General features: G+C 42.3%; 1 protein-coding gene and 1 long non-coding RNA gene across 2 annotated transcripts; both read left to right on the top strand.

Moving 5' to 3' along the window:
* Positions 1 to 6,330: 6,330 nt before the first annotated feature.
* LOC310998159 lies at positions 6,331 to 6,791 on the top strand. Its single transcript, XR_014595978.1, has 3 exons — positions 6,331 to 6,356; positions 6,440 to 6,536; positions 6,689 to 6,791. It is a non-coding gene; the product is annotated as an uncharacterized lncRNA (long non-coding RNA).
* A 2,929-nt stretch (positions 6,792 to 9,720) lies between these two features.
* On the top strand, positions 9,721 to 11,073 carry LOC310997772 (neuropeptide Y receptor type 4-2-like; the record flags this gene model as incomplete). The annotated part of the gene is made up of 1 exon (XM_083987564.1): positions 9,721 to 11,073. One exon carries the CDS (start codon positions 9,721 to 9,723, stop codon positions 11,071 to 11,073), a length of 1,353 nt encoding a protein of 450 aa, XP_083843690.1.
* Between the last annotated feature and the right edge of the window lie 1,377 nt (positions 11,074 to 12,450).

The following is a 12,450-nucleotide window of genomic DNA, read 5'->3' on the forward strand; positions in this document are numbered from 1 at the left end:
GCCAGGCGGAGCTTATCAGATATAAACAAGTGGGCAGCTGTCAGAGAGAGAGAGAGCAGCCTCGTTTAGCCCCCCCCCCGCCCCCCCCTCCTCCTCCTCCCTCACCAGGCTGAATGAACGTGCAATCGCGGGAAAAAGAAAACTAGCTAGTGGAAGCGGCAGCTCTACGTCGCGCACAACCACAACAACGACAACAACAGCAACTGCAACTTCCTCCTCCTTAATAACGCTGAGAGGACAGCTGAAGAAAGACACAGGGACGTGGAGACAAAGTGTTCTACCGAGCGATTCAGTGACTGTGAGCAGCCTAACACTGCTACATTACTATTTACTGTTGCATTTTTCCGGTTCGGAGGTCGGATTTGCGAGTTCCGAGTGCAATTGAACGCAGCAAGCACCGGGCCGGCTTGGATCATAACAAAGACAAATGCTGCATTTGCCCCACGGACACTATACTGTTGGCGATTTTTTTTGTAAATTTAGTTATGGCTCCCCCCGACCCATCTTTTGCATATTTCAGCTTATTTTATGCTATTACTGCTGTATTTGCGATAATGCTCCTTTAAACTGAACTAAATATCTGGACATGAAATTCAATGTTTGACAACAGTTTCTTCTGCTGTTTTTCACTAATGTGCTCCTATTTACTTTTATTAAATAAAGTGAATAATGTTTCTAAAATCCAGCTTCCTTGTGTTAGTGGAAATATATGTCTGTTATTGGTGAAAAAGTCATGATTCAGCGAGGGATGCCGTCAGACATATAATTAAGATCACATAAGAAATTGCTGCTTTCTCCCACCTTAAACAAATATTTGAGTCACATTAATATTGAAACAATAATAATGCTGCAGGGGGGCACATCTTAGATATAAAGCCACCATCAGAGCACCCTGACACACCGTTGTCCTGTTCATTGGATCACATCACACCTGAGTATGGTGAGTATTTTACACCTCACATTTCAATTAGGAAAGTCTTCCATGGTCTTGAATCAGTGTTGAATTTTTTAAGATAAGAAAAAAATTGTATGTAATTTTAGATATGGATAAACATGCACCATGTTTATTGATGTCATGTGTTTACATCTTAAGGCATCTTTCCAAGTGCTTGTTTGTCTTTTGGGACTGATTGTCCTGTGCCACTCCTACTGCTCCTTTGAGTCGAACAAAGGGGACGCGGGTGAGTGGCCATGAACACAAACTGTAGAGATACAACTTTACATACTGTAGAACCAGACCCATGCACACATCTGAATACACCGAGGATGATTCACTGCAGCAGATCTATTACAATATGTTTATCCTCACATGCAGCTTGTGTGGACTCTGATGGAAACCAGTATGAATTTCACACTCGTTGGGCGACAGACTGCATGGCCTGCACTTGTTACCCACATGGCTTGGGCTGCTGTTTCAAGTAAGTTTTTCATGCCTTTCATTATGATCAACAGATAAAACACTCTGTTTGCACTCCACACAAAATAGGCTATATGATTTTTCTCTTCTTGTGGAGATATTAATCTTTCTTTTTTTCTCTTGTGACCTTGATCCGAATGTAGGGAGGAAGGCTGCGAAGGGGCCAAGTAAACCCTTAATGAAGTGACCTCCAAAATGCATCGTTGATAAAACCTCTGTTTTATCCACATGTTTATGGTGTGTTCTCATACAGTAAATTACCAATAAACCAAACTGCATCGACTGTATTGCTTCTGGCCTGCTCTTTGTTTCTTTTACTGTACTCACATTAGGCGTCACTTTTCAGATGTAATTGAATGGATCCACCACTGTGTGACAGCAGAGCTTAGCACTCAGAGGGTCTCCACAACCACAGGGCTTTAACACTCCAATAATAGCCTCACTTCTAGCCGCTGTCTCTGACAGAAACGTTCTGGTTGTTATGATGTTTAGCTCCTTCTCCAACTCTCGTCTCTGTGGATTCACACCTGTTCAGAGGATCATTTTCTCCTTCTTCCTGGCATCACACAGACACTTCACTCAACCAGTGCACTATGTAAGTGCTTCATTTACTCAGAGTGATCTTTGTTAGGAAAATTATTCTTTTATTAGTTAATGAGTTATGAAAAGGCTGTCTTTCCTCTCGACTTAGTGTGCACAGTTATACAGGTGTACCATAGCAAATGTATCTTTCTTTAAAAAAGGTTTTTGAACAATGCATGGCCACAATAGTAATCTGCAGAAGGCATTTTTTACTATGCATCCAGATTTCACCAGGTGAACAATAGGGAAAAACCTGATATGAGGTAGACATTATGGATCTGCTTTAAATTAATGTTTCAATACTGTGCAGAGATGTGATTATGTCACGGGGGTATCACCCACAATCCCTGACACCTTCAGCGAGGAATAATGAGGTTTGAGTCCTAATCTCAGATTCAGACACCACAGTGTCTGCTGCCGTTTAGTTAGACACATTTGCAATAAATATTGCTCCAATCAGATGCGCGAGATTTGCTGCAAGATGTTCGTTAGTTATTGTAAACCACTGGATGTATGATGTAAACACAGAAGAACATCTCGCAGCAAATCTTGCACATGCGCACAAACGTCAGCAGAGCCACTGGGAGCTACTACTCCAACAAGGCTAAAAACAGAGATAAAGTTAACTTTTTCATGTCGCAGCTTCAGGACACTTGGGTCAGTACGGACGAGCAGTATGGACGTATTTGGATGTTTCATAGTGTGTGTTTTGGACAATTCAAGAGTGAGCACTATCCGCTGCCATTATGTAAAAATCTGTTGCCAGCCGGACCTAGTCTTGTGAAGTAGTCGTAATCACTGGCGTTTAAGCCATGTATGAAACCTGTAGAGTTCGTTCAACCAAGCCCTGACTGCAGTAACCCTGGGACGAGGAAGGCAACAGGATGAACTCTGTACATAACCTTGTTCTCAACTGATCTATGTTGTAAATTCCTATAGGTAAAGCAACAAAGGGGGTTGCTACAACATCACTTGTGGGACACACATCCGTTGAGTATCGCACCCTGAACTCATTTTATGACTAGGAATGAGATAACAAGAGGCATAGGATGAAGTATCAGAAGGGGCTGCAACCACTGCTCAGTGGGCACAACCCTGAGCTCATAGACTGTCGTGTGGTTCTGTGTTGTGTCCTTTCTCTATACAGTACCTCTCTAATAGAGAATAAATCATTGTGCATGATATTTCATTGGTCTTGTTTTTTGAGTCTCCACAGGCAGGTATACATTTCCACAACAAATGTAATGGTGCAGTGGTGGAATCTGGTCAAAGGAAAATTATGTTCAGCTATCTCTCATCTCAGAGCACTACTTTGTCATTTACATTTCTCTGAGGAAGAAAACAAAAATATGATAAAGAGCAGTGCCAGGTCACAGTGTTCCTTATTCTGCAGAGATTTTGCTCTGGAGGCGACTGATCACAAACAACCACATGGTGGATATGCATCAGTGCCACATCATTGTGACATGTTCAAATTTGTCCATTATTGTTTTTTTTTTCATTTTTCCCCGCTGGTGCTCATGGTTCCTCAGCTCTGTTACAGCTGTTTGTTACATCTGGTTACTGGTGACATTACACCTGCCTTCCCTCCCTGAACAAAGGATGATCAATGCTGTGCAACCCTGCCTGCAGCTCACACAACACTCTGACATTGTAGGTTAGCAATGATGCAGTGTGAAGTGACTAGCATCAGAGTACCTAAACATAAACATGAAAAACAATCGGTAAAGTAAAAAACAGACAAAACACATTATTTACCTCGTTGGCTGCATGCCCTGTAAAGGAATTATCTCTGGTCTTTTGATGTTTCTTTAACACTTAACCACTTAAATTGGTCAGTAACTTAACTTTTTTAGCTTTACTACAGCACATGTGTGTCTTCACCTTCGTATGTTTAGGCTTACTTCTCACACTCAGTTTCAGAATGTCAGAATAAAAATGGTAATTTCAAAATAAAGGGTGACAGCCCGCTTACAACAACACAAATAAGCCTACACAAAGACACCAGCCGCATGTAGACAATAATAACATAAACAATGACAAATGAATGTTTATCAGCAACTGTGGTCCACTGTTACTGCTCTGCTATGTTGGTGGGCCCCTGACTTTTCCACTTTTTTTCTTAGACTACATAGTATTATCATTTTTTATTTAGCCTACTTTGTTTTGATGCTAATGCAGCATTGCTATGAGTATTAGTCAGGGTCTTATGCAGAATAATTCAGTCATACAAAGATTAGACTACTGGGGGTTTTTGTGGGCCCTACTCGGTCCTTTCTCCCCTATACAACGGCCCTGCGCCTACGCTGCCGCAAAGAAATGCTAGACCATGCCAGGACCCCAGCAAACCACCAGTCTATGCGCATTACCCACAGCTGCCGAATCAACATCATATGCTGGTCGCCCTCATAGCCTATCAGTCTTTGCTCTTTGCTGGCTGCCACTCACTATCTTGGTGGCGGCGGCCGACTGGAGGAGGCTGCCTTTATGCTGTTCTCTCTCTGCCACCTGCTGGCCATGTCTTCCACCTGCATCAACCTGATAAAAAATTGGGAAAAGAGTTGGATCTCATAATACTAATAATTTTGTACTTCTGTAAGAATGCCATTTGTTTGCATGCAGTAGGCCTATTGCTCTTTCTTTTTGTCTCTCAGGATCCCTGATGAAAATGAAGTGGATCTTCTTGATTAGTGTGAGTTGCTTGTGGATAAGAAGGCCTACTCGTACTAGGTGGTGCTAGACCCACCCAAAAGAGTTTTTAGCTAATTAAACACACTTCTCAGTGACTTACAAAAAATGCAATAGGTCCTTTTCATCGTTTAAATTGTATCAACAAGTTTATGGTGTGTTCACATGCAATGAATAACCAATATACAAAACTGCTTCAAGTCTATTTCCTCTGGCCTGCTCTTTGTTTGTTATAGGCTAACCTTTGTAGGAGGATAGGAGGATGGTTGGGATGTCCCTGGCTCTTGGTGAACATCTGCTTGGCCTGGTGGCGGGTCTATGGCAGTGCTTCGCTGCTGAGGGTTAACGCTTCTGTTTCATGCAAACGATTTCATGAAATTTTTTATATCAATTCTATAATACTGTATTCAGAGTGACAGTGTTGAGGGGAAAAAAACTACAAAGTAGGCCTACCAGTAATCTAATTACTGTAATCAGATTACATTTTAGAATATTGATCTGCGTTGATGTGGGCACATATGTAGCCTACACAAAAAAATGAACAAGAGTCAAAGAGTAAACAATAATGTACAGTAGCTGTCAACAAAGTCTGAATAGGCCTGTAGGATGTTTTATTATCGTTGCACGTAACCGGCTGGGTTACCAACCCCGCTGTAAAGGCCTGTGAGAGGGACCCAGTGTAACCACTTGAAATGTCCATATTACAACTGACAGGATGTGACCTGCTCCCCTCTGGACAGAACAAGGTAGCTGTTTCCTTCTGTTTCCTAATCATGCTATGATAAACTAAGCTAAGATGCCTCCTGGCCATAACTTCATGGACAGCTACTGTGTGAAAGCATCGTCTAACCTCTCATCTGACTATAAAATGTTAAACTGTTCCTCTGATATTAATTGCATGCTAAAGGCTAAATAAATTAATTTAATTTTTGAAGAGACCAAGAGATGGCAGATGGAGACATTTTCTCACACAGTCATTTGCCTTAAGATTATTATTTTGATTATTGATATCTCACCACATTGATGTTTCAGGTTAAATCAATATTTGTCTTTCTAATCTCTCAACATTTCTTGAAGGAAATTGATCAGGATTTACATGGTTGGGAGTTGTCAAGACGACATGTTCCCATGCCAGTCTGCCGTTTCTCGTTGTGCAATAGGAAAAACACGTTCTCTTCACTAGGCTACTGAAAGAGCTCTCTCGGTCACTGAGGGTTTGTTTTTTTTCTTTGAATTTTTGCTTCAACTCTTAATCTTAGTTATGTTTAGTTATAGGCCTATTTCACAGAATGGTTACTATTGAAGTGTGTCTGCTATACATTCACAGTTAAACTGAACCAAATATCTGGAAATTCAATGTTTGACCACAGTTTCTTCTGCTGTTTTTTCACTAATGTGCTCCTATTTACTTTTCTAAAATGAAGTGAATAATGTTTCTAAAATCCAGCTTCCTTGTGTTAGTGGAAAGATATGTCTGTTATTGGTGAAAATGTCTTGATTCGGCGAGGGATGCCTTCAGACATATAATTCAGAAATTGCTGCTTTCTCCCACCTTAAACAAATAACAATAATAATGCTGCAGGGGGGCACATCTTAGATATAAAGATACCATCAGAGCACCCTGACACACTGTTGTCCTGTTAATTGGGTCACATCACACCTGAGGATGGTGAGTATTTTACACCTCACATTTCAATTGGGAAAGTCTAAACATGCACCATGTTTATTGATGTCATGTGTTTACGTCTTAAGGCATCTTTCCAAGTGCTTGCTTGTCTTTTGGGACTGGTTGTTCTGTGCCACTCCATCTGCGTCTTTGAGCCGAACGTAGGAAACGAGGAAATGCAGTGTGAGTGGCCATGAACACAAACTGTAGAGAGATACAACTTACTGTAACTGCAACTTACTTAACTGTAGAACCAGATCCATGCACACATCCGAACACACTGAGGATGATTCACTGCAGCAGATCTATTACAATATGTTTATCCTCACATGCAGCTTGTGTGGACTTGGATGGAAACCAGCGTGAACTTCACACTACCTGGAAGACGGACTGCAAAACCTGCACTTGTTACACACATGGCATGGGCTGCTGTTTCAAGTAAGTTTTTCATGCCTTTCATTATGATCAACAGATAAAACACTCTTATGTTTGCACTCCACACAAAATAGACTATGATTTTTCTCTTCTTGTGGAGATATTAATCTTTCTTTTTTCTCTTGTGATCTTGATTCGACTGTAGCATGGAGGAGTGCTTGGCCGACTATTCCCGAGTAAACCCTTAATGAAGTGACCTCCAAAATGCACTGTTGATAAAAAAAAAAATCTGTTTTATCCACATGTTTATGGTGTGTTCTCATTTACAATTACCAATAAACCATGCTGCATCGACTGTATTGCTTCTGGCCTGCTCTTTGTTTCTTTTACTGTACTCACATTAGGAGTCACTTTTCAGATGTAATTGAATGGATCCACCACTGTGTGACAGCAGAGCTTAGCACTCAGAGGGTCTCCACAACCACAGGGCTTTAACACTCCAATAATAGCCTCACTTCTAGCCGCTGTCTCTGACAGAAACGTTCTGGTTGTTATGATGTTTAGCTCCTTCTCCAACTCTCGTCTCTGTGGATTCACACCTGTTCAGAGGATCATTTTCTCCGTCTTCCTGGCATCACACAGACACTTCACTCAACCAGCGCACTATGTAAGTGCTTCATTTACTCAGAGTGATCTTTGTTGGGAAAATTATTCTTTTATTAGTTAATGAGTTATGAAAAGGCTGTCTTTCCTCTCGACTTAGTGGGCACTGTTATACAGGTGTACCATAGAAAATGTATCTTTCTTTAAAAAAGGTTTTTGAACAATGCATGGCCACAATAGTCATCTGCAGAAGGCATTTTTTACTATGCATCCAGATTTCACCAGGTGAATAGGGAAAAACCTGATATGAGGTAGACATTATGGATCTCTTTTAAATTAATGTTTCAATACTGTGCAGAGATGTGATTATGTCACGGGGGTATCACCCACAATCCCTGACACCTTCAGCGAGGAATAATGAGGTTTGAGTCCTAATCTCAGATTCAGACACCACAGTGTCTGCTGCCGTTTATTTAGACACATTTGCAAAAAATATTGTTCCAATAAAACAGAAAAAATAAAATCTTGAAGTGTACTTGTTCTGTACTGCATTTTTGCTCTTTTACATTCCAGTTCAACTCATTAAGTTTCAAACATAACAATATTTTACATGTATGTTTTCTATTTGATGAAATGTAATGGTGCAGTGGTGGAATCTGGTCTAAGGAAAATGATGTTCAGCTATCTCTCATCTCCCTGTTAAAGAGCACTACTTTGTCATTTACACTTCTCAGAGGAAGAAAACAAGAATATGACCGAGAGCAGTGCCAGGTCACAGTGTTCCTTATTCTGCAGAGATTTTGCTCTGGAGGCGACTGATCACAAACAACCACATGGTGGATGTGCATCAGTGCCACATCACTGTGACATGACAGGTTCAAATTTGTCCATTAATGGGTCTTTTTTTCTTTTTCTTTTTTTCATTTTTCCCCGCTGGTGCTCATGGTTCCTCAGCTCTGTTACAGTTGTTTGTTACATCTGGTTACTGGTGACATTACACCTGCCTTCCCTCCCTGAACAAAGGATGATCAATGCTGTGCAACCCTGCCTGCAGCTCACACAACACTCTGACATTGTAGGTTAGCAATGATGCAGTGTGAAGTGACTGATAGCTAAGTGTGTGTGCTGTTAATGGAAAATGACAGGCTCATTTTCCTCGCGATGCTGGATTTCACAGCACATGGCAGAGGTTCCGGGGGAGAGAGTTGGTATCCATTTTTAGGATTTTGACAATGTCATGCCCTTTCACTTCAGCATCGCACACAATCTATCATCTATGCTTAAATGTCTGCATAGTAACTCACTGTTGTTGAAGCGATTGTGTTGTGTTACAGTCTTGAAACCGAACTGGAGGCTTCTAAAAAGTCTGAGATCGTCAGTAATAAGACGAGAAAAGAGAAGTAGTAACTTCAGTGCTGCTTAATACGAAATCCTGATAAAAGCATTACACAGTAACCATTGTCATCCTCTCTGTATGTGTGAACTGTGTACAGATACTGTATAAACAGCAAGATCTCCAAATTGTAGAAACATGAAAGAAGGTGTACAGGAGGGTATAGTGTCATTAGTGGGGAGGGTCAACAGGAGCTGGCCAGACAGTTGAATAGGGATCAGGAGCAGGAGGCGGGTGGACTACCAACAGACGCTGATGAAGCCTGGGCCACCGACTGAAGATCAAGAGCTTTAGGTGATGGGACCAGTGGCAGGAAACCAGGGGCTAATGTTGGCTGGATTGTAAGCAAAGCAGGAGATACAACATCAGCCAGGAAGATGGTCAAACCGGCAATTTGGGATCTGGAGCTACGTGACCAGATAGCTGAAATGAGACTAGGGGCTGCTAATGGGACATGAAGAGCAGGTGTAATGTCGACTGGGAGCTGGAACAGAGGAGGCATCGCACCAGGATGGCCAATGTGGGAATAGACAAATCACCTTAGGCTACAGGATTCAGGAATAGATGACTCAAAGAGCAAAACCATAAGCTCTAAGAGATGTAAGGGAAACATGAACAGGAACAAGATGAATAAAATACTGACATGACAAAACCTGACATAACAATCCTACAGCCATACTACTAGCTTGGCTAAATATAGAGCATAAGGGTGTTTTAATGACAGTGCTTTCTTGAACAAATTGCCACAGTGTCTTACAGTAAATTGTAAAAAAAAAACACAAGTTGCAGCTTTCCTTTTCTCCACAGCTGCAAGATGAACTTGAATATACATATCACTTCTACATGAGCAGTTCCTTTGAAGCTCCGCAAGTGAATAATGTATTTTTCTCTTGTCTCCCTCTGTGCGTTTCCTCTCTTTGTTTCAGATGCATGTTTTCAGAGGGCTGGGATGGACTGTTTGATCCTGGAGGCTGGTGACACTGAAGTCCTGGTGAGATGTCCTTTAGTGGCAACACGAGCACGAATCAGTCAGCGACAGCTTGGTCTCTGTCCTTGAACAGCTCCAGCTCTGCACACTCACTGCCATGGGAGGAGGGAAGAACCGGTCATGAGCCTGTGCAGGAGCGGCCGGGGAATGAGAGCGCGCTTCTCTCAAACCTCTTTGTTCTTGGGCATGAAGAGCAGTGCCACATGTCTCCTGTCATCACGGGGTTTCTCGTAGTGTGGTACAGCATCACAATGGTTCTGGGGCTGGTGGGGAACATCGGCCTCATCGGCATCATCACCCGTCGCAGAGAAAAAGTCAATGTCACTAGCATTTTCATCTGCAACCTGTCATTCTCTGACATTCTGGTGTGTGTCTTCTGCCTGCCCTTCACCGTTATCTACACGCTAATGGACCATTGGGTGTTTGGGTCGCTGTTATGTCGGCTCGTGCCGTTCATCCAGTGTGTGTCTGTGACTGTCTCTGTGCTGTCTCTAGTATTCATTGCTCTGGAAAGACATCAACTCATCATTAACCCCTCTGGGTGGAAACCCAGCATTCCCCAGGCCTACACGGCGGTCGTCCTCATTTGGATTCTTGCATGCTTCACCTCTTCACCTTTCTTGGCCTTTCAGCAACTCACAAATGAGCCCTACGCGAATGTAATCCTGCCCCAGTCTCCAATTCATCACCAAGCCTCTCCTCAGTCCTATCTCAATGTGTCTCCACCTCAGCCCGCCTCCTACACAGACAACTCATCCGTGGTTCCACATCCATATCGCAGTCTTTTATCTTATGTCCCCTCAACTCCCCACATGGAGGCCTGTCTGGAGCACTGGCCGTCCCAGCAACACAGGCTGGCCTACACCACATGGCTCCTGCTTTTCCAATACTGTGGTCCACTACTGCTGGTCCTGCTCTGCTACGTTAGAGTTTTTGTGCGCCTACGCCGCCGCAAAGAAATGCTAGACCGTGCCAGGACCCCAGAAAACCATCGCATGACCCACAGCCGCCGAATCAACATCATGCTGGTCGTTCTCATAACAGTCTTCGCTCTTTGCTGGCTGCCTCTCACCATCTTCAATGTGGTGGCCGACTGGAACCAGGAGGCTCTGCCCATTTGCCACCACAACCTGCTGTTCTCTCTCTGCCACCTGCTGGCCATGTCTTCCACCTGCATCAACCCCATAATCTACGGCTTCCTCAACTCCAACTTTCGACAGGAAGTAAGAGAGGTGTTCCTGCACTGCCTCTGCCACCCACTGGAGGAGGAGTGCGAGCATTTCCCTATGTCCACTGTGCACATGGAAGTGTCCCGCACTTCAGTGCCTCTCCAGCACAGGAGCAACTCTGTCGGACTCTGACCCAACAGATGCTACTGCAGTAGGATGTAGTCGCATGTAGACTGCACAGCTGTAGGACTAACTTCTACTGTTTGTTCCACATTAAACAAAAGTGCAGCAGTTTTGATAGTGGTTTTAAGTGCAACCTTTTTGTCAGTGAAGTGTGCAGTATAGTGTTGGTTTATCTTATTATGCGGTAACTCGTAGTTACAAAAGGAGCAATTTAATTTTCAATATATTGTCAAGTGTATACCCAGTGACTGAATCCCAGTTCCATGTTTAATAGTGATAATCAGCATTGCACTCATTACAGAATACTGCTTCTTTTTTTTCTTTTCTTTTTTTGCAATACTGTAAATAAGGGAGAAAAAAAGTAATCAACATAAGATTTGTACATTTTATACTAACAGGAAATTACCCAGTTGGTTGTCATTTAAATTTCAGAAAAACATAGCAAAATGTTTTCAAGATGTTTTTCCTTATGTCTCGAAGTATTTTGGAACAACTCTGGAAGCTGCAGCGTATGTTATCAACATGCAGAGAGGTGACAAGAAAGGAGAAAATGAGAAACATAACAGGTGCATTCAGAGAGAATATGCTGTGTTCGCTGAATAGGCCTTTTCACAGCACATTTGGACTTGTCATTGCAGGAGAGGCACAGGTGCTGCTAATAACATTAACAATGGTTCTGTTGTGTTCAAGTGCACCAGTGTGACAATGTGCATAACACACTGACTCTGCAACTGGAGCATCCATACATCCATTATCTATACTGCTCATCCATATAGAGACTGGAACCAATCCCATCGACATTGGGCGTGGGTGGGATTCACACTGGACAGGTTGGCAACAGCAAAATGGAGTCCAGCCATCATGCACTGTATTATTTACTCCTGTGATTTTCTTACTGACATGTCAACGTGTCCTCAGTGTAAAACTGATGAGTGTAAAAAATTTTGTGACAGTACTGTGGCACTTCCCAGCCACCTATGATAAAAAAGGAGCAGTTAGGATGTTCTCGATGCACGTGGTGCACTATTAAGACACCTTATGTGTTGATTTTTCACTTAAGCTGTCATGGAATATGTTGTTCTGAAAAGTAACACATGCCTTTTGAGATATATACTGAACATGAGTGGACTGGTGCTGTTGTATTTCTGGTATTTTATAGTATTACTACTTTTACTTTTATATTCATGACGTTGGTAGCCTACTGTGAAATCAGTGTGTTAGCTTAGTGAAGAAAAATGCATTGTGTTTGGTGATTAATGTGACTTTAAGAGGTAAAATGTAACAGTTTATAAAATCGTTGAATGAGAGTTTAATCTACAGCTGTTTGCTAAATAAATAAATAATATCCAATGTGTATGCAAGGCAGCCAATGTTAAAATGTGTTAG

Source organism: Trachurus trachurus, assembly GCF_905171665.1.
Source record: "Trachurus trachurus genome assembly, chromosome: 15".
NCBI lineage: Eukaryota > Metazoa > Chordata > Actinopteri > Carangiformes > Carangidae > Trachurus > Trachurus trachurus.